We start from the raw sequence: 20,016 nt of genomic DNA, 5'->3' as shown, positions 1-20,016 counted from the left end.
TTTAATATACTGTGCAACAGTAAGTAATTTTCCCAGACAATTTAATTTTCTCTATCAAATGCAAGCTACTCTGCTTCAGGCTTCCTCATCTGAAACATTTTAAAATAAATTGAAAATCATCTTTGTTAGTAGCAGACAGGATCAATAGTGACTCAAAGCACACACACAAAATGATGCTATCCCCCGACTGCCGCAGTTTTATGTTAATTAATTCATTAATTAATAACTGCAGTCCAGTAACTCAGCACCCTTATTTCTGTGACCAAGGAACGCAACCCAAAGCTGCTTTGGAACAACTGAATGTGTTGCAATTTTAAAATAGGATTTTATTTTATTTAAAATAAAGTTTCTCAATTAGACCTCCAATAGTACATTCATTAGTTAGGAAGTCAGTAAAAGTACCAACCCTGCCTGATTTTATGGAGTCAGCTTCATCTACATTGCATGAGTTAACTCACAATACATATTGGACTTGGCGCTCAACTCACCAGGGGCTGTGTTACGACCAGTCCCCAGGAGAGGTTCTCCCAAATTGTTATGCTCCCAGGTGAGTAGGGATGATCAACTGGCTCCCCATCTTTATTTAACCCCCTCGTTAGTCACAATGAGGTTAATTTAAAAAGGATCCCTTCTCCTAGTCCAAATGTATTTATGTTTTAATAGGAATCAATGTGAGCATGCGACTTTTTCAACCTGCAAGTGCAGGGATGCCTAGTTGACGTTCTTCAGCTGCGATCTTCACAGCACACACTAGAATAACATACTAGCACACAGAGACCAGGATTGCAGTTAGATTGTTAACCCCTTTTGTGTATTCTTGGAAGGGAAAACACAAACATGTCTTTTGCCCAGAAACAGCTTTCTTTCAACTTAGATCATGTCCACAGTCCTGGATATAACTCAACAGGGGATGGTTTCTGCTGAGATGGTTATCAGCCTCTGTTATCACTGCTAACACGGGAGATTACAGTTCAATTTACGTATTGCATCTTTTCCTTTTAAATCCTGTGTCTGGAGTAGGCCTCGACATCTTTTTAGGTGTGACATTATTTTCTGGACTAGTTACTCAAGTGTAACCCACATCGAAATTTTTCAAAAATGGTTACTTTACAGTCTCAGCCAGCTTTTGCTTATGGGTCCTTTTTTAAAAAAAAAAGGACGTCTTACTTAAAATTCAATATGTTCATAAGTAATTCAGGACTATAATCCGTGGTCATGACAAGTGATTGGGTAGGAAATCACCCCTTGCAAACAGCTTTTAAGGATATGTAAATTTAAAAAGGGTACAGCCATTTAAAAGATAAGTAGCTGCAAATGGGTATAAAAGTGTTGCCATCAATTGTATAGGCTTTAATATTTTCAATGCATATCCAGCCTTCGGAAAAGTTGTTTGATTAACTAAGTATCTGGCACAATAAATCTCGAAGGAGCTAAACACTATGTGACCATGTGATGGAGCAGTGAAAAGCTCCAAACATCACCGCCTTAACTGTGCCCACAACACCTTACCCCTACCATTTGATGGTTGATGAGATAGCAGTCAAGCATAACAAGGCAATAGAAAGAAAGGGTGTCCTGCTTTCCACTCTACTGTACCTTACCTATGGGACCTTTGCATCAGATACCTGGAAGGTGGCAGACGACAACCTGGCACCACAACTGACCGCTACTGCTATTGGCAGCGTCAGCTTTGTTTCTCATGTCAGCTGCAAGTGTCCTTACAGCAGAAGACAAACAACTGCATTAGACAATCTACTAACCCAAAACTTGTATAGTCATTTCAGAAGGGTCACTGACACATACATTTCCAGGCTGAGACGTATCTATGTCAGAAAATACAGCAGGTGGGCAGTGTCTGCCTCTGATGCAGGCAAACATCCCTCCATTGCTCCTCCTCCTTTTCCTCCAAAATACAAATTGACACTGGATGAGTGCATTTATATCTTATTTGGAGGATTAGGTTACTTTGGAAATGGAGAGCTAACCATTCTCTACAAAAAACAAATTACTTAGGGGAAAAAGTCACTACTGATGGCAACCACAAAGTTGTTAAAAAAAAATAGCTGGGGTCAAGGATATGCTTCCCTAAAGGACAGCTGTGATGTAACAACAACCACTTGCATTTATATAAGACCTTTAATGTAGAAAATGTTCAATCTTTCTTTACAGGGGGACACACCAGGAAAAAAAATTAGGTAAAGGAAAGGAATGAATGCTGAGCAATGGATTACGAAGGAGGAGGGAGACGAGGGGGTTGAGGAGGGATGCAATCCAAATGATTTAGGACAAAAACTGAGCTTTCAGAAGGATTTTGGGTGATAGTTCTCTTTCAAAAGGTGGGGAAAAGGGAGAGTGCACAAAAGACAAGAAGAAGAATTAAAGGGAATAAAAGAGGATATGACTGCAATGAAAGAATGTGGTAAGATCATTGAGGGATTCAAATACGAGCCTTGCGGTAACATAAATGTGTTTAACAGCTCATTCAATATAATCCAAAAACCAATTTCTCAATAAGATTGAGACATCAAACCCTAAGCAAAGACTAAAGTTGATGGGTAATGCTCTAACTGCATGTTCAATATTGAACAATTACTTGATTAAAAGCAGGATGATCAAGTGTTGATCCATTTGCACAAAGGTCAAAATGACAACCAAAAGTTAGCTTCTCATGCATTGGACTTCCATTTTCTTAACCAGCAGAAAGGACACAAGTCTATAATTATCAATTATGTATGATTTTATGTTATGGATAAACTTAGTTTCTACTGTTAGGACAAAGTTAGGCAATCAGCAGCTAAGAGTGAAAATAAAGAAAGAGCTACTTCTCAGTTTTCAAAGCCCAGTGCCATCCCCACCTCCCCCACACCCCCCCATACCCCGAGTGTGTGTAGGTGACTGGACAGTTATCATTGGACCTGGGATTTCACTTGATATTTTTTCAATAAATGTTTGTTTCTATATTCAATATTATTTATAAAGTTGTTGCACATTATTCTGAACAGACATGTTCCCAAAATCAAGCTCCATCTTCCAGAACACAGCAAAACTTGCTGAAGCCAGTCTCAAGTACAGCTCAGACTTTGTGCTTTAACCCAGAATGGTCAGCTCCTGGATTATCATTAAGCACATATCAAACCAGACCCTAAAAGCTACTTCAAAATGAAGATCTGTAAATGGCATTTATCTCTTTTCTGACTACTAACCAAGTAAACAATAGAAACATATAAAGTAAAGTTTTCAGGATAGAGGGGGAAATAATATTAAAAAAGGACAAGCAAGAACTCCAACATTTAAAACTTGCAGCAATTTAAGTTTCTGCCAGAGAAGTAATTCATACCATTTCAAAATACTAATTATCTTTTACTACCAATGAGAAAGAGGGTGGTAATAGTTCCAAACTGGCCACATTTTCAACTTTTTTTTTTAAAGTTTGCACTTTGAATCCCACTATACATATAAGAACATAAATAGGAGTCACTCACCATCCTAAACTTGGAAATATATTACCATTCCTTCACTGTCACTGGGTCAAAATCCTGGAACTCCCTCCCTAACAGCACTGTGGGTGCACCCACACCACATGGACTGCAGCAGTTCAAGAAGGCAGCTCACCACCACCTTCTCAAAGGCAACTAGGAATGGGCAATAAATGCTGGCCCAGCCAGCAAAGCCCACATCCCATGAATGAATAAAGTAGGACATTCACCGTTTGAGCCAGCTCCACTATTCAATAAGATTGTGGTTGATCTGATTGTGGCCTTAACTCCACTTTCCTGTCTGCCCCCCAAAACTCAGCTTCTTTGTCAATCAAAAATCTGTCCAACTGACCCTTGAATATATTCAGTGGCCCAGCCTCCATTGCTTGCTGGGGAAGAGAATTCCAAAGACAAATGACCCTCAAGAAGAAATTCGTCATCGCTATCTTAAATGGGAAATGCGTATTTTGAAATTGTGCCCAAAGTTCTAGATTCCCCCATAAGGGAAAACATCCTCTCAGCATTTACCCAGTCAAGTTTCAATAAGGTTGCTTCTCATTCTTCTAAACTCCATTGGGTATAGGGCTCAACTGCTTAACCTTTCCAAATAAGACAAACCCTTCATCCCTTAAATCAGCTGAGTGAACCTTCTCTGAACTGCTTCCAGTGCAAGTATGTCCCTCAATGTGACCAAAACAGTACTCTAGGTGTGGTTTCACTAATGCCCTAAATAGTTGGAGCAAGACTTCCCTATTTTTATACTCCAACACCACCCCACCTCCCTCCCTTGTAATAAAGGCCAACATTCCACTTGTCTTCCCAATTACTTGTACCACCTGCAAGCTGAGTTGTGAGATTCATGTATAACAACACTCAGGTCTCTCCGTACTTCAGCATTCTGCAGTCTCTACTTGAATAATGTTCTGCTTTTCTATTCGCCCCATAGTGGACAACCTCACATCTTCCCATGTTAGACTCCATCTCCATCCATTTGCACACCTCTTTAATCCATATTCATTTGCAGACCTCATGTGCCCTCAACCTGCTTTCCCACCTATCTTTGTATAGTCAGCAATTTAACTACAGTACAGTCAGCCCTTTCACTCAAGCCATTAATTTAAATCACAAACAGTTGAGGCCCTAGCACTGATCTGTGGCACTCCATTAGTTATGGTTTGCCATTGTGAAAATGACCCATTTACCCAGAATGTCTATTTCCTGTTAGTTAGCCAGTCCTCTATCCATACTAAAATATTACCCCCAACACCATAAGCTCTTATCTTGTTTAGTAAACTTTAGCATGACATTTATCACTTTTGGAAATTCAAATACAGTACAGCTACTGGGTCCCCTTTATTCACCCTGCTTGTTACATCCTAAAAAACCGCTAATAAATTTGTCAATTTCCCTTTCACAATACCATGTTGACTCTGTCAGATTGTATTATGGTTTTCTAAATGTCTCGCTACTACCTAAATGTAAGTTTTATTATTAATTATGAATTCTAGTATTTTCCCCAGTGACAGACGTTGGGCTAAATGGCCTATAGTTTCCTGCTTTCCATCTCCCTCCTTTCTTGAATAGGATTGCTGCGTTTGCAGCTTTCCGATGCGATGGGACTTTTCCAGAATTTAGAGAACTTTGGAAGATTACAACAAATGCAACCACTATCTCTGCAGCCACTTCTTTTAAGACCCGGGTTCAGGGGACCTAAGTTCCATCAGTATTCCCATTATCTTACCTCTAATGATAGTATTGGATTTCCTCCCTCCCTTTTGCCTCGATCTTCTACTGATGTTGGGATGCTTTTTGTGTCCATCATGAAGGATATAAAACATTTGTTCAAAGCCTCTGTCACTTCCTATTAATTCCCCAGTTTCACCCTGTAAGGGACCAATGCTCACTTTAGCTACTCTTTTCCTTTTTATATACTTGTAGAAACTTTTACTGTCTGTTTTTATATTTCTTGCTATTCTTCTCTCCAATTTCTTCTTTTTTTAAAAAAAAAATCACCCTTTACTGATATCTAAAGCTTTCCCAATCTTCTGGTCTACCACCAATCTTCACAGTATTGTACATCTTTTGTTTCACTTTGATGCCACCTCCCTTAGCTAGCCACATACATGGTACATTGCAATGGAATATATCTTTGTTGAGCCTTCTTAAATAGCTCCTTAAATGCCTGCTACTGCTTCTCTACCATTATACCACTTAACCTATTTACCCAATCCACTTTAGCCAACTCTATGTTCATAAACTTAGAGGCAATTACAAGGATATGACACTAGTTATGGACCCACATTTCTAACTCTTGAATGGATGTGCAATTATACCTGTTAAGGTCACTGTTGCCTAGAGGATCCTCTGTTACGAGGCCTTTAATTAATCTCTCATTACACATTGCCAGCTCCAAAATAGACTGTTACCTGATAAGTTCCAGAATATGTAGTGTTCTAAAAGCCTGCCCCGAATACACTCCATGAAGTCATCCTCTAGGTTACCTTTGCCAATTTGATTTGCTCAACCAACTTGAAGATTAATCCCTGGAGGATGCCCAGAAGTGACTTGTGCTGTTGTTCAAGATTTTTGAGATATACTCAAGCAGAAAGTTCTCAACCACCAGTGTTCCACGAGCCAAGGTACCACAAATATGGAAGTAGTATTATCTTCACTTCTGTATCATTTCCTCCTTTGCAACAACAGAAACTTACATTCATATAACTACTTTAACATGGCAAACTGTCTCAAACAACTTTCCCTCTAATCTCTAATTGTTTGTGACCCACTTGTTGCATTGCATGTTATCTTTAAGATTGCTGCATAGCCAGCATGCATCTGAAAGGGACCATGTGTGGCCAGTTTGTCCATTGTGGCATCCTCCTGATGGGTGTATGGTTGTGCACCCGAGAATCTTAGAGGGAGTAAATATATCTAAGGGTGGTTGGTCTGGAGGAGCTTACAAAGCTAGTGAGGGGACAGCCATGAAGGGATTTCAATACAAAGATGAAAACTTTAAAGCTGAGGTGTTTCAGGACCAATAATCAATGCAGGTCAGTGAGCACAGGGCTGTTGCTGAGTGGGAGTTGAGAGAGTTAGGATGTGACCAAAGTGTGATTAAAGTATAATAATTTTCAGAATATTTATCTGGTTTATTGTGAAGTAGGCTTTTGTGGGTAGGTATAGTTGGGTCTGCGTGTGATTTAATTACACTTGAAGTCAAGTAGACTGCAAGTTTGAAATCAAAAAGGTAGGTGCTTGACATGCTAATGAGTAAACATGGATGCTGGCTTAGCACGTAAGGTGTAAAATTTGCATTTTTAGATAAATGAAGGGATATTTTGATTTCAGAGGGATCTTAGTCCATTTACAACTAGCCAGATAGGCAAGACTAAGGAATGTGTTTATTTTTCCCCAAAGTTTATTGTCAATATATTGGCAGCACGCAAGTTTTTATATTGGGAGGAAGAAACAGTTTCAAAGACATATAGAACAATAGAATTTATATATTAAAAAGAGATAAACATACATAAAGGTGAACGAAAGGCTGTGTTTGGACGGCCATGTAAGATCTAACAGGGGTGTGCGATATAGCCCCAATGAAGCCTCCAGCATTTGTGCATAAGTTTGCTATATAAACAAAACTGAAGTTGGGGAAAGTCATTTGGAATTCTACTATCAAGTGGGTATTGCCTTAACTTGCAGGCGCTGTTTTAAATCTAAAATCTATTTTGGACCATTGCCTTAAAAAGGGAGTAACTAGGGGTCAGGTTAATTAGGGATTAGTAGTTAAGTAATTGTAGTCTTATCTACGTGCTTGAAATTTTATATTTTGTTAATAAATATTTTAATTTAATTTTTATAAATCTCTAAACATCTTGGTGAACTTGTTACTTCTACATTCAGTGCACATATCTCGTAATAAGTACAAACTGCAAAACCATTGATAGCACAACCAAGTTTCCCTTGTGGATTTGGTCCACCCAGCATACATCTGCCACACCATAACACAAAGGTTTAGATGACCTCAAGTTTCGAGAAAGAGTGCAAGATGGGACACCATCCAGAACAGCAAAATAGTCAAATCCAGATGTCAACAAAAAAGGATAAACGAGGGTTTCAGCAGCAGATGAGCTGAGACAGGGTGAAGTGTGTCAACATCACAGATTCACCGATCACTTAAGTGTTTCCTCTCCATCTTACTTGACCATTTTGTGTACTCTTAGCTTTTAACCCTACCTTAACTTCCTTTTCCTTATTCTTCTGTTTTAATTTCGGTGACACTTCCCCCAATTTGCACAGAGGAGCATATTGGGAGTTAGAGCGTCTTTAGGAAAGAAATGAAGCCCAGGCTTTTGAAGGAGCACAGAAATCCTGAAAGGATGTGAAGTGCAACTGATAGAAGGACATTTCTTCGAACATGATTAGAGCCCCACACACAGAATGGCTACTGGAAATTATGATTTAATTGAAGCAGGGAAGATTTACAAGAATGGCATCAAGAAAAGAGGGACATAGGTATGTTGGAGATATCAGAGAAGCTAGGCTGTTTTCCTAAAAGCAGAGAGAGTTGAGGGAAGATTTAATAGTTCAAAATTATGAATGGTTTTGAGAGATTAAATAGGGAGAAATGGTTTTAACTCTCAGGTAGTTTAGCAACCAGAATATGCAGTTAGATAATAGCAAAAGAACCAGAGATAGATGATTTTAAAAGTCCTAGAATTCTCTGTCTGGAAAAGTGGTGAAAGCAGGTTCAGTAGTAAATTTCAAAAAGAAAATGGATACAATACTTGAAGAAAACATACCCATCTTGGGGGAAGAGCAGGGGTATAGGACTATTTGATATCTCTTTTAAGAGCCAGTAATAATGAGCTGAATGGCCTCCTACAGTGCTGTATGATTTTATGAGTTGAGAAATGCATTTTGGAAGGCAAAACGAGTTAGGCCTATGGGATACTCCAACTGAGGAGTGTTAAAAGAGGGTATGTCCAATGCCAAGAGTGTTCATAGGCCCACTGAGATGTATCGTGCTATTTGTGGAAAGGGGAAGAAGTTGTTCTTGAGACAAGTTTGATTTATTTTCCTTTGATCTACAATACTTCTGAAATACAAGTGGGATAACTGTGCAAAACTAAAACACCATTGTAGCTGTGTGTAGCTCTGAAGAAGGGTCACAGACTCGAAATGTTAACTCTGGGCAGGATTTGCCGCACCTGCCTGCCACCACAATCATCCGGTCTCACCACAAGTCAATGGACTTCTGGCTGGGGCATCGCCTCGCTCACGGTGTCGTCCCACCCACGACAGGGCCAGAAAATCCCAGCCTCTGTTTCTCTCCACAGATGTTGTCAGGCCTGCTGAGTTTTTCCAGCATTTTCTATTTTTAATTCAGATTTCCAGCATCCGCAGTATTTTGCTTTTATTGTAGCTGTGTAATTAGTTTTTTTTTTTAGAAATGCCATTAGTTAACCGGAGGAAATTAGCAACTGCTTTCCCTAAAATATATCAATGCGATCCATGTACCAAACGTATATCAATGACCCCTAACTGACAGACTGAACCATAAAAAAAAATCCCATCGAAATCACCCCTTCTATAAAACCTGTTTTTGGACACTTCCCTAACCACTAATGCAACAAACCTCTACAGTACAGAACTTTAACTATATTCTGGAACGTGTCTGAAGTTTTAATTAGATCAGTTACCCTTTCCTTTACAAACAAAGCTCCCAACACTTAGAGTTTGATATTAACTGTACCACTTCATTGTATTGTTGTTATGGGTCTTTTCTAAAATGAATAGTGGACACCAAATAAAATTAAAAAGTAATACTTTCACATGGCCACTAACTTGTATTAAATATGGAGGCAGCAAGCCTGAAGTACAGCACAATCATTTAAATTCTGTACTGTAATATTGAAAAGTGAATAGTACAACTCTTGGATGTTTTTCATTATTACATATAATTATTACACTACATACTTTCCATATAAAAAATATTAATATGCCATAAAAAGATTTTTTCAAATTGTGTTTATTTTGCCAGTTTAGATAGTAAGTTGCTATAGTCACCACATGCAAGGCCTTGTCGTGGGTACACATTTCATGCTGTTCAAATTTGCATAATTTTCACATACAATACAAAGAACAGCCTTGTTTTGAACCAAAATTTAGGCTTTTCCTTGAATGCATCATGCACAGATCATCTGTCATGTGAAAGAAGAAGGTACAGATCTGAAGCACCATAAGATTGTATTACTCCCTCTCTTTTGGGTTTATTCACTGAAAAGGAACCACGAGTCATGCTTTTTAGAACAAGAGGCAATCAGCAGCAACTTCTATATACTGCTGGTTATTACCTCTAAATATTGCACAAGGTTTGAAACAAATTGCTTGCTTCACACTGATTCAGCAATAATTAGATAATCAGTGTTTATGAAAAAATTATTAGACAATTTTCAGTACTGACTGTTTAACAAGTTTGCAGAGAAAACATCCTTTTAAAAAGACATACTATAACCTACTCCCAATGTACCCAATAAAACAGTATGGATAAATGGATCATTCAGGTTGGCAGGCTGTAACTACTGAGGTACTGCAAGGATCAGTGCTTGGGCCCCAGCTGTTCACAGTCTATAATCAATGATTTGGACATGGGGACCAAAGACCAAAAATATTTCCAAGTTTGCTATTGGCACAAAACTTGGTGGGAATGGGAGTTGTGAGAAGGATACAAAGAGGCTTTAAGGAGACTTAGACAGAATAAGTGAGTCGGCAAGAACATGGCTGATGGAATATAACGTAGAAAAATGTGAAGTTATCCACTTTGGTAGGAAAAACAAAAATACAAAGCATTTTAAATGGTGAGAGATTGGCAACTGTTGATGCCCAAAGGGACCTGGATGCCCTTGTTCATAAGTTACTGAAAACTAACATTCAGGTGCAGCAAGTAAATTAGGAAGACAAGTTCTTTGTTAGCCATTATTGCAAGAGGATTTGAGTACAGGAAGAAGGAAGTATTGTTGTATAGAGCCCTGGTGAGACTATATCTGGAGTATTGTGTGCAGTTTTGGTCTCCTTACCCAAGAAAGGATATACTATCCATAAAAGGAGTGCAACAAAGGTTCACCAAACTAATCCTTGGGATGGCAGGTTGTCCTATGAGAGATTGAGGAAAATGGGACTGTATTCTCTAGAGTTTAGAACAATGAGAAATGACTTCATTTAAGTATACCAAATTCTTACAGAGCTTGGCAGGGTAGATGCAAGAAGGATGTTCCCCCTGGTCTAGAACCAGGGGAGACTCCGAATAAGAGGTAGGCCAAGATTAAATAAGTAAATAAGATTTAGGACCGAGATGAGGATTTTTTTCAGTCAGAGGGTGGTGAATCCTTGGAATTCACTACTCTAGAGGCCTGTAGAGGCTCAATCATTGAGTACTTTCAAAGCAAGGCAGAGGTCGATAGATTTCTAGATACCAATGACATCAAGGGATGAGGATAGCATAGCAAGTTGGTGTTGAAGTGGAAGATCAACCAGTTGAACGGCAGAGCAGGGCCTGAATGTCCAACTCCTTTGTTCCTTAATACTGAAAAAGGGAAAATTAACCCCGTGCTTAGATTGACATTTTTCAGGACCCATCAATCTTTTTTTTTTAAGAAGTGGTTTCACAATTACGACTTTAAGAGTGCATGGAAACATCTGATACAACATTCCATTCTCAAACAATGCAAGATTTTGGTAGGCAGGAAAATAACACTTTGCCCAATGAGTTTTTGTAAAGTAGATTTTTCAGAGCATCACTGGCTCTGTTGAAAAAATTAATACACTAAAGGATTGTACTTTGTATAACATATACACCTTTAAACACAAAAATATAATTTAACAAATCTAAAGTTCCGAGCGTCCTTTGTGGCTTCGTAATAGTAACAAATCAAATTCAAATTTGAATTTCATTTACATGTGACAAATTAGGTGTGAAATTTAAATGAGTTTGATCATTAATAATACAAAACACCTGCAACATGAGCTATTAATAGAGCTGCAACACAAATTCACTGTTCAAATCAATTATTTTACAAAATTAATGTTGGACAGATTTTCCATCCAAAACAAATTTGAATTTTTACAGCAAATGCAGGGAGATTACTTATTTTATGTATTGTGGCGTCAATTTCTCCCAATGCTGTCCCAAGTCACCACCTTTTATTTATTTTTTTTTTTTACACATTTTAATTTCAGATCAGGCAAACCAAAAAGCTTTTGTTTTTTGATCATGCGTCATTCACCAGAATTAAACCAAACTACTAAGAAATCCATTGAGTTTCCATTTTCCCAAGCACTAATGATCATGACCACCCAATAAATCATCAAGTTTCAGGCTTAACTGCATCCGAAAACAAAGAATCCTGCCAAGTAACATGTCTACCCCACCCCCCAAAAAGGTTCCATTAACAAACCTAGGTGGCTGATCAGTCATCATTCCCTTGGAGTACTGCAGACCTGCCTAGATCCAATATCAGGTTTTAACTCTGCATACCAGTCTTCTATTGACAACCACATCACCCTAGAACCATCATCACCCCAAACAGATGCTGTTTATTTGCCTTCCTTAACCCCAGCCAAAAAGAGAGTAGACAACTGATAAGCACATGTTGAGTCCCGACTAGGTTAACAGCAAATATCAGAAATAAATTAAGGTTGATTGGCAAGTACCACAACCCATCACCACAAGGTGTGAATTTATTACGGCTATCCTCCTGAGCTCAGCATAGACACTCAGTGCAATGCATGTTAATGGAATAAAGCAATAATTTAAATGAAACCCAGTCTTGTGCAGAATTGCTTATGTGCAGATTAATATCTTCATTTGATACTTTTCCTAATTGCAGGTTTTAATGTTAATTCGTTCAGTGTGGAACAATATACTGAAGAATACTGTCATAACTTTAATCTATTTCAAGGATGAAAACATGGTTTTCCAGCAGCTATATTTTGCACTCATTGGAGATTGAGCAAAAAAGTTATTGTTGATCCTTCTCTATTTATTCACAAACTGTTTTACACTGTAACAACTATCTTAATCAGCTTCCCAATTTCTGTGTGAAAATATTTCAATTAAGGATGATATTCTACCACTTGTTTACTTCTCTATAAAGATGGAGAAAAATGTTAACAATTGCGAGCAGTGGCACAAGCTTTACAGATTGAGCTTTTATTTCAGAAGTGTAGATTCAAATTCATCCTTTTCATCCTCTCCTTAGAAGAATGACAGTTGGACATTTAGAGCACACACAGGAATACCCATTCCACTACAAGCCTTCTACCACCTTATTTATATCATTTAGTTCACATACAATTCAGGTTTGGTCCCATTTTCACCCACAATCAATTCTGTAGACCATTACTCTGTTAAAATCTTGGGCACCAATATTATTATTTGCAATCAGACTGGTCCAGGATTAGGTTATAACACCAAAACCCAGGGAAGAAAGTGACTTTTTAATGCATTCAAATTGACCAGTATATCAACACCCAACATCCCCAAGCCAACTAAAGCATGGCTAGATACTGAATGAAAAAGATTCATCCGAGGAAACATCTGACATGGATTCAAACTGCCCTTAAATCATTTCAGGTAAGAAGACTATGATCCGGATTTGAACCGGTCACAAAAGGTAAAAGGGGTAAAAGGGGAGTGCGCCTTACCCAGTATCCCAAAGAAAAATGATTGTAACCAGGGCAGTAACTTCAATTCAGTACAATATACATGAACACGAACACATTTTGTGCGCATCTTACCTCATCGAAGTTATTGTCATCCTTCTTCAAGGCTTAAATAAAAGAGAAACAGAAACATGATACATTTACATATAGTTTGTAAGTGACCTCCCAGTCATCCTACACTCACTTTATGCCCAGTACTTGGATGGGTAAAATTGCTGTTAGAACAGTTTGATCCTCGATTTTTTTATACATTAATAACTTTCTTTTACACATATAAATAATGCAAAGCATTTTATTAACGGTATTGCAGGATCTGAGTTTATAAAAACGTTTGGAATATCTTAAATAGTTTTCCTTTTTATTGGAGTACATCAGCAGCTTGCCTTACAAACTAGTACAGCATAAAAGCAAACACTGTGATTACTGCGCCAGCTAGCTTTACCTCGGTGAAAGTGTTTCTTTTTGTTAAGGGACGAAAAAAACCCAACGGGCAATGGACATTTTTGAGCTAATAATGGACACACTTTCCGGCAAACGAAAAATATTAAATTTCACCATTTGGTTTAAAAATTAACTGCAGCAATTAATACACTCACCCAAACGACTGAAACTCTCAGATAAAGTTCTTCTCAACTTCTTCATTCTGCCGATTTTCTCAGTCGACTGCTCTGAAATCATGTCACACATCTTCGACAAAATGGTCCAATCTCTCTATCTCTGGATTCTCGTCGGTACCTGGCAGAAACTGTCACAATGGGGCAGAAAAATATTTGTCCCCCTAAAATAAATAGCAGTAAATGAAAGACGGAAGACGGTGGACTTAAGTTTGAAGGCTTCCCCCCATCCTTCTGTCAAACACAGGAAGTGTGTTCACAGCCCCTCGGCGTTTTTCTACAAGTTAAAATCCCAGAGAGTTTCCCCTCGAATTCTTGGCGCGCCACTAAAACAAAGATAAGCGATGCTGCAAAAAAAATCGTTCTGTACTTCGAACAAGAAAGCCGGAAAGGCAATGTGAAGAGATTTAGTTTTGAATGATAACCGCTCTCAGCCCTGAGTCGGCAGTGGCAAGTCAGTCTCTCAAACCTACGCTGCACTGGTTGTCATTTTCTGCACAAGTCAGAGGCACTTCAGCTCCCGCTCCCGTTCCCGCCCCCCTCTCATCCGATTGGATCTCTGCCACAGCCCACTGCTTTCTCTATGGACAAAGTGTAATGTCCATCGATCTGCAGCCCCGCCTTCTCTCTGAGGATGCGGGGCTCCCAGAGTAGGTTGCCACCCAGATATTTCTCTTTTTTTGTTAAACTGTTTGGCACAGTGGAGAGAAACATTGTTCAGTTGAAAACGATTCGGCTTACCATCTAACTAGATGAGAAATAATTTAATAGTTTGCTTAGAACGGATATGGTGCTTATTAAATGTGTTAATAAACTATACATAAAACCTCTCCGACTCAAGCCTTCTGTTGCAAATCATCTCCGTTTTTTTACATTAGTGAATGGCTCAACCTAATTAATTTGATGACATCACGGTTATTGACATCCGTGCTCGAATAAAAATTACAGCTATAAGAAAGTAGCCTGCAGCCAGCTTGATAATAATAGCAGTAACAACACCCTCGAAACAAGAAAGATTTAAATTGTGTAATAAGCTAACGATGCTAATGCTCCACAACATAACTGCATGAACACAAACAGCGAGAAATCACTTCTCGGCGTTTCCTTCTTGCTATGTTCACTCTGTCGTGGCAGTTTATAACCTGCTCGGCATCCTCATTCGACCCCACTCCACCCTGGTTTGGGTACGTGATTTAATCTAGTGTTTTAAAACAACTGAAACGATCCAAATTTAAGTTGTTATTCAAGTTCAACAGACAGTTGTCTCAAGTCATATTTCCAATGCTAAGGTGCAAATACAAGGTTTTTTTATCCAATTGAGAGACAAGGGGAATGTTGAGAAAAAAAAATCTCAGCACACTGACTACATTTTGTTCCATTTCTAATAACTTTTAAATCGTATCTGATTCATTGATGCACTGTGATATTTTCGGTGTTGCTAGATTTCAAATAGCCTTTATAGATAAGTGTATACCAAATACGTATTAAAACTCAACTGTTTACTAATTGTATCCGCCATTCTCGTTCCCCGTCCCGCAAATGAACCACAGACAACCATCACAGAATTGACTGGAGGATAGGCAGGGGAAAAGTTCACAAGGCCAACATTTCCTCGAGGCTGCAAATTACCTCATCATCAGCATCGTAATTCAATCATAAAGTGGTTAACCAGGCCATAGAGTATCAAAGCCTTTTATTTGACATGGGTAAGCTCTGTAAGTTTCTATGGGGCCAATATTCTGCACATTTTTCTGTTTTGGGGAATCTAATGATCTTTATTACCTGATTGGTCACACTTAATAAATTGCCAATAAGGATTTATTTAATTAATACAACCAAAGAGAGATTGAATCCTAAAATCTGCAGTATATTGGGTGTACTAGTAGTTATGTTTCAAGGATATTATAAAATCATATCAATTTCCTTTTCAACAAAGTTTTCATACAGAGGTAACTTCACTGGATACTTTTTGGCTCTTATCAAAGTGCACTTCCAGCCTAGTACTACATTTTGTGTCAAACATGCTTAATTTCAAAATTTTCCTAACAATTATACAATTCTAAAGCATATTGACCTCATTTAGTTTCCTCTTGCTAATTTGATTTTCTAAAAATTGTCTTCTGAGGGACATCTTCAATATTCATGTCTACTTCCTTTTTACATGTTTATTTCAGGCTTCAAAGGAACTTTCAATCAAAATGAACATTTTTTACTTTATGCTTGAGTATGTTGGTCCTCTCCCAATATATTCCTGGAGGAAATTTTCTGATGTAATAGTTGCTTTAAGAATTGTTGATCACTGTACTATTGGTGTTGAAAAAGTAATCTAGGAGATGGGTTTCTAGCTACTTTCAGCTCCACAAATCTGTTTCTATGTGATTGTTAGAATGATTTATCTCAAGACTGAGGTTTTCTTTTACAAAATAGAAGGACATGTGTAATGTTTGTAGATATAACCTTTCCTACTGCCTTTAAGGGTCATGTGATTGTACTGACAAATGGGCCTTAAATGCTGGTAATTTTAGGAGCGGAGTTTTCTAGTTGTGGACCTGGTTCAAGCACGTAGCTTCTCAAAGAGCTCTGTAATAAAGTTATCTATTTCAAGTAAGAAACCTGTTCGGTACATAAAGTCCTCATACATTTGACAACGAGGATAAATAACTCCGATGCTGCATCGTGCTTTGTGAGTGTGAGTACATCAACTCTTAAGGAAAGAAAGAAAAGTATGCTCACCAGTCATGCCACTTTTCAGCAGAATCAACCCTTATGACTTGTCCATGGAAATCTGGAACCACATTGTAGAGCATCGAGGTTCTTATTTTGTGGCGAATGAAATAACAGCAGAGAAGCTGAAAGCAGTTCTTTAAGTGTCTGTGGTAGCAAGACAAATAACTTCATCTGCAGTCTGATGGCCCCGAACGTGCCCAATTCTAAATCTATTAATGAGCTGGTAGACCTCATGAAGATGCACTTTCAGCTGAAGCCATTGGTAATTATGCAGAGATTTAAGTTCAGCTCCAGAGTCTGGGCCCCGGGAGAGTTCATTGCAACTTATATAGTGGAGTTGAAGCAGTTGACTGATCACTGCAACTTCAGAGACACACTCAATGACATTTGCAGGACCGGTCGGTTTGTGGCGTTCATGATGACGCCATTCAGCGCCATTTGCTTGCAGAAGTTAACATTGATTTGAAGCATGCCATGGAAATTGCATTAGCAATGGAGAGTGCTGAGAGGGACTCGCAGGCTTTACAAAGTGTGCAACATGACGTCTTTCTTCAGTTGGGGCAAAAACCTACCACTGGGCATGGTGCAGAAACCAGAGAGTAAACAGTGAAGCTGCTGCTCAAAAAACAAAAAGGTATAGTGGAAGCATCTTAGCAGCAATTCAGAAATTAATCTGTTACAGATGTGGGGGCAACCATGTACCGGAAACCTGCAGATTTAAGGAGGCAGAATGCCATTACTGCCACAAAAAAGGGCACATAATAAAGTAATGCAGGACAAAATCAAGACAGTTAATCAGACAGCAGACCAAGACGATTGAAGTTCACAATATAACAGAACCAGAAGCTGCTGATACTAATATCTATTCCTTATACAGTGACAAAGCAGTAAAAACTGAACAAATAACAACCACCCTTCAAGTGAATGGGAAGTCTGTGGTAATGGAGGTAGGCATGGCAGCCTCGACCACAGTGGTGGGAGAACACACTTTTAAATACTTAAATGAAGGTATCCAGCCACTGAATCTGGAGCAAACCACAGCTCAACTGAAGACATACACTGGAGAGTCAATACAGGTAAAAGGCACAGTACCTGTGGCCTATTGGCAGTGGACAGCCCAGCTTCCAGTTATAATTGTAACAGGTGAAGGACCTAATCTTCTGGACTGGGACTGGTTAAAAAAAAAAATTAAGTTCAACTGATCAAAAATATTTCAAGTGAGAACAGGACGAGTTCCTGAGTTAATAGGGAATATGACAATGTATTTCACAATGAGTTAGGAGAATCAAAGGATCTTCGCAGGATACAAGGATCCCTCAGGTCAGAGTTGGTTCCACTGGAAAATCATGAAAATAAATAAAATGGATATAGTACCACTCTGAACAAACTGAAGAAACAGTTGGCAGAGAAGACCCAACAATGTTCAATGTTCCAGGAGGAAGCCAAAAGGTATAAGAAGGAGACAGAAGAACTGAAGAATCAGCTGATTGAAACAAAAGAGGCATTGGAAGTTTAAGTTGTGGAACTTTCCAAGATGCGAATGAGTAATGAGGCCATGAGTAGCTCAACCACCAAACTGAACCAAGTTAAGGTTTCAGCAGAGAAATCAAAATGAAGGACAAGACAAAAAGACAGAAATCAAATCAGAAAGGCAGCTCACCAACATCTTCTCAAGGGCAACTAGGGCTGGGCAATAAATGCTGGCCCAGCTAGTGAAGTCCACATCTCATGAAAGCCTATTTAAAAAAATTATTCAATATTTCAAGAACCCTCTCTGCAGCCGAGAAGGGTTATTCACAACTTGAAAAGGAACGTTTATCAGTATTATCTGGAGTGAAGAAATTCCATCAGTTCATCATAATGTCCAACCATAAACCACTAATGGGTTTATTTAGTGAAGATAAAGCATCAAGCAAGCCTCAGCAAGAATTCAACATTGGGCTTTGACATTATCTGCGTATGAGAATACCTTTATGCACCGTCCGAGTGTACGTATTGCAAATGCAGACACACTCAGTCATCTTCCATAACCAGATAGCATTGTACAAGCTCCAGTGCCTCAAGGAATTGTGCTTATATTGAATTTCTTGGACTCTTCACCGGTCTCTGCGAAGCAAATAAGGAATTGGACAAACAGATATCCAATTTTGTCAAAAGTCCAAGACCAGGCTGGTCAAATTCACCAGTGTTTGAAGAGCTAAGACCATTCCATGCCCGTAAAACAGAGTTAAGTTGTCAAGGTGGAATCTTGTTGTGGGGATCAAGAGTCATTGTCCCTTCGCAAGGAAGGGAACCACTCTTGACAGAGCTTCAAAGTGCATATCCAGACATTAAGCTTCACACAAGCATCTTCATCTTCTATGCCTGGTGGCCAAACATAGACAGCAACATTGAAAGCCTGGTCAAGTACTGTCTCCAGTGTCAGCAACAACAGAAGTTGTCCGTTTCAGCCCCACTGTATCTGTGCGAGTGACCTGGTCAACCCTGGGTTAGACTGCATATAGACTACATAGGTCCATTTTTATGTTCCATGTTTATATTGATCATCGAAGTGGATGGATGTGTGTAAATTTATATCACCAACATTGTGTGCAACTACTGAAAAGCTGCGCCAATGTTTTGGTATCCATGGCCTACTGGAAGTCATTGTTTTGGATAACAGTACTGTCTTCACTAGTACTGAATTTCAAAGATTCACGAGATTAAATGGAATTAAACATATTAAAGCAGCACCATATCATCCTTTATCAAATGGGCTAGCAGAAAGAGCAATGCAAATCTTCAAATCAGGAATGAAGAAGTTCTCTGAAGGCACTTCAGAAACTAGACATTCTCAATTATCGTACGACTCCTCATACAACTAAGTGTTCAACACCACCTGAGTTACTGATGAAATGCTGCCTTCACACAAGGTTAAGTCTAGTGTTTTCAAACTTAGAGGGGAATGTAGAGAAGAGTCAGAGTAGTCAGAAATTGAATCACGATATTCATAGCAAAGCTCGAAGATTTACTGTGGGAGATACAGTTTTAATGTGGAATTTTGGAAATGGTCCTAGTTGGGTATCTGATATAATTGTCTCTGAAACTGGACCCTTCTCATTCCAAGTGGAAGTGGAAGACAGGATTGTTCGAAAACATGTGGATCATCTAAGGAGTACAGAAAGACATTCCAACAGCCAGCTATTCTGCCCGTGTGTCAAACCTTTAATCCCTGAGTTGCCAGATCAACCTAGAAATAGATATACCTAATATCTCTGTTGAATTAACTAATCCTGAACTGCCACTGTCTAAGGATGTCCCTGATTCTGCAGTTCCTGATCATGTCGATCCAGTTGGAGAATCTCAAGTGGTAGACTGCTCTAACCGAATCAGAAAACAACCTCTGAGAATTAATCTTTAAACACATGACCTGTGTATATATGTAAATGTTGTGGATTAAAGCATTCTTTGTAAATAGGAAATGTATAAAAACTAAA

General features: G+C 38.7%; 1 protein-coding gene across 7 annotated transcripts in view; it reads right to left on the bottom strand.

Moving 5' to 3' along the window:
* The window catches only part of cdk14 (cyclin-dependent kinase 14), a 953,540-nt gene extending 939,227 nt beyond the window's left edge, over positions 1 to 14,313 (bottom strand). For 4 of the 7 annotated variants that reach the window (XM_041183640.1, XM_041183641.1, XM_041183642.1 and 1 more), the window contains exons 1-2: positions 13,796 to 14,313; positions 13,275 to 13,306 (exon numbers count right to left, since the gene is read on the bottom strand). In XM_041183640.1, coding sequence (XP_041039574.1) covers positions 13,275 to 13,306; positions 13,796 to 13,886 — 123 coding nt within the window. In that variant the 5' untranslated portion in view covers positions 13,887 to 14,313. The remainder of the gene's footprint in view (positions 1 to 13,274; positions 13,307 to 13,795) is intronic. The other 3 variants (XM_041183644.1, XM_041183647.1, XM_041183645.1) reach the window with 2 other exon arrangements.
* Positions 14,314 to 20,016: the final 5,703 nt, after the last annotated feature.

This window comes from Carcharodon carcharias, chromosome 3 (assembly GCF_017639515.1).
Source record: "Carcharodon carcharias isolate sCarCar2 chromosome 3, sCarCar2.pri, whole genome shotgun sequence".
NCBI lineage: Eukaryota > Metazoa > Chordata > Chondrichthyes > Lamniformes > Lamnidae > Carcharodon > Carcharodon carcharias.
This window is presented reverse-complemented; position numbering and strand designations above follow the sequence as displayed.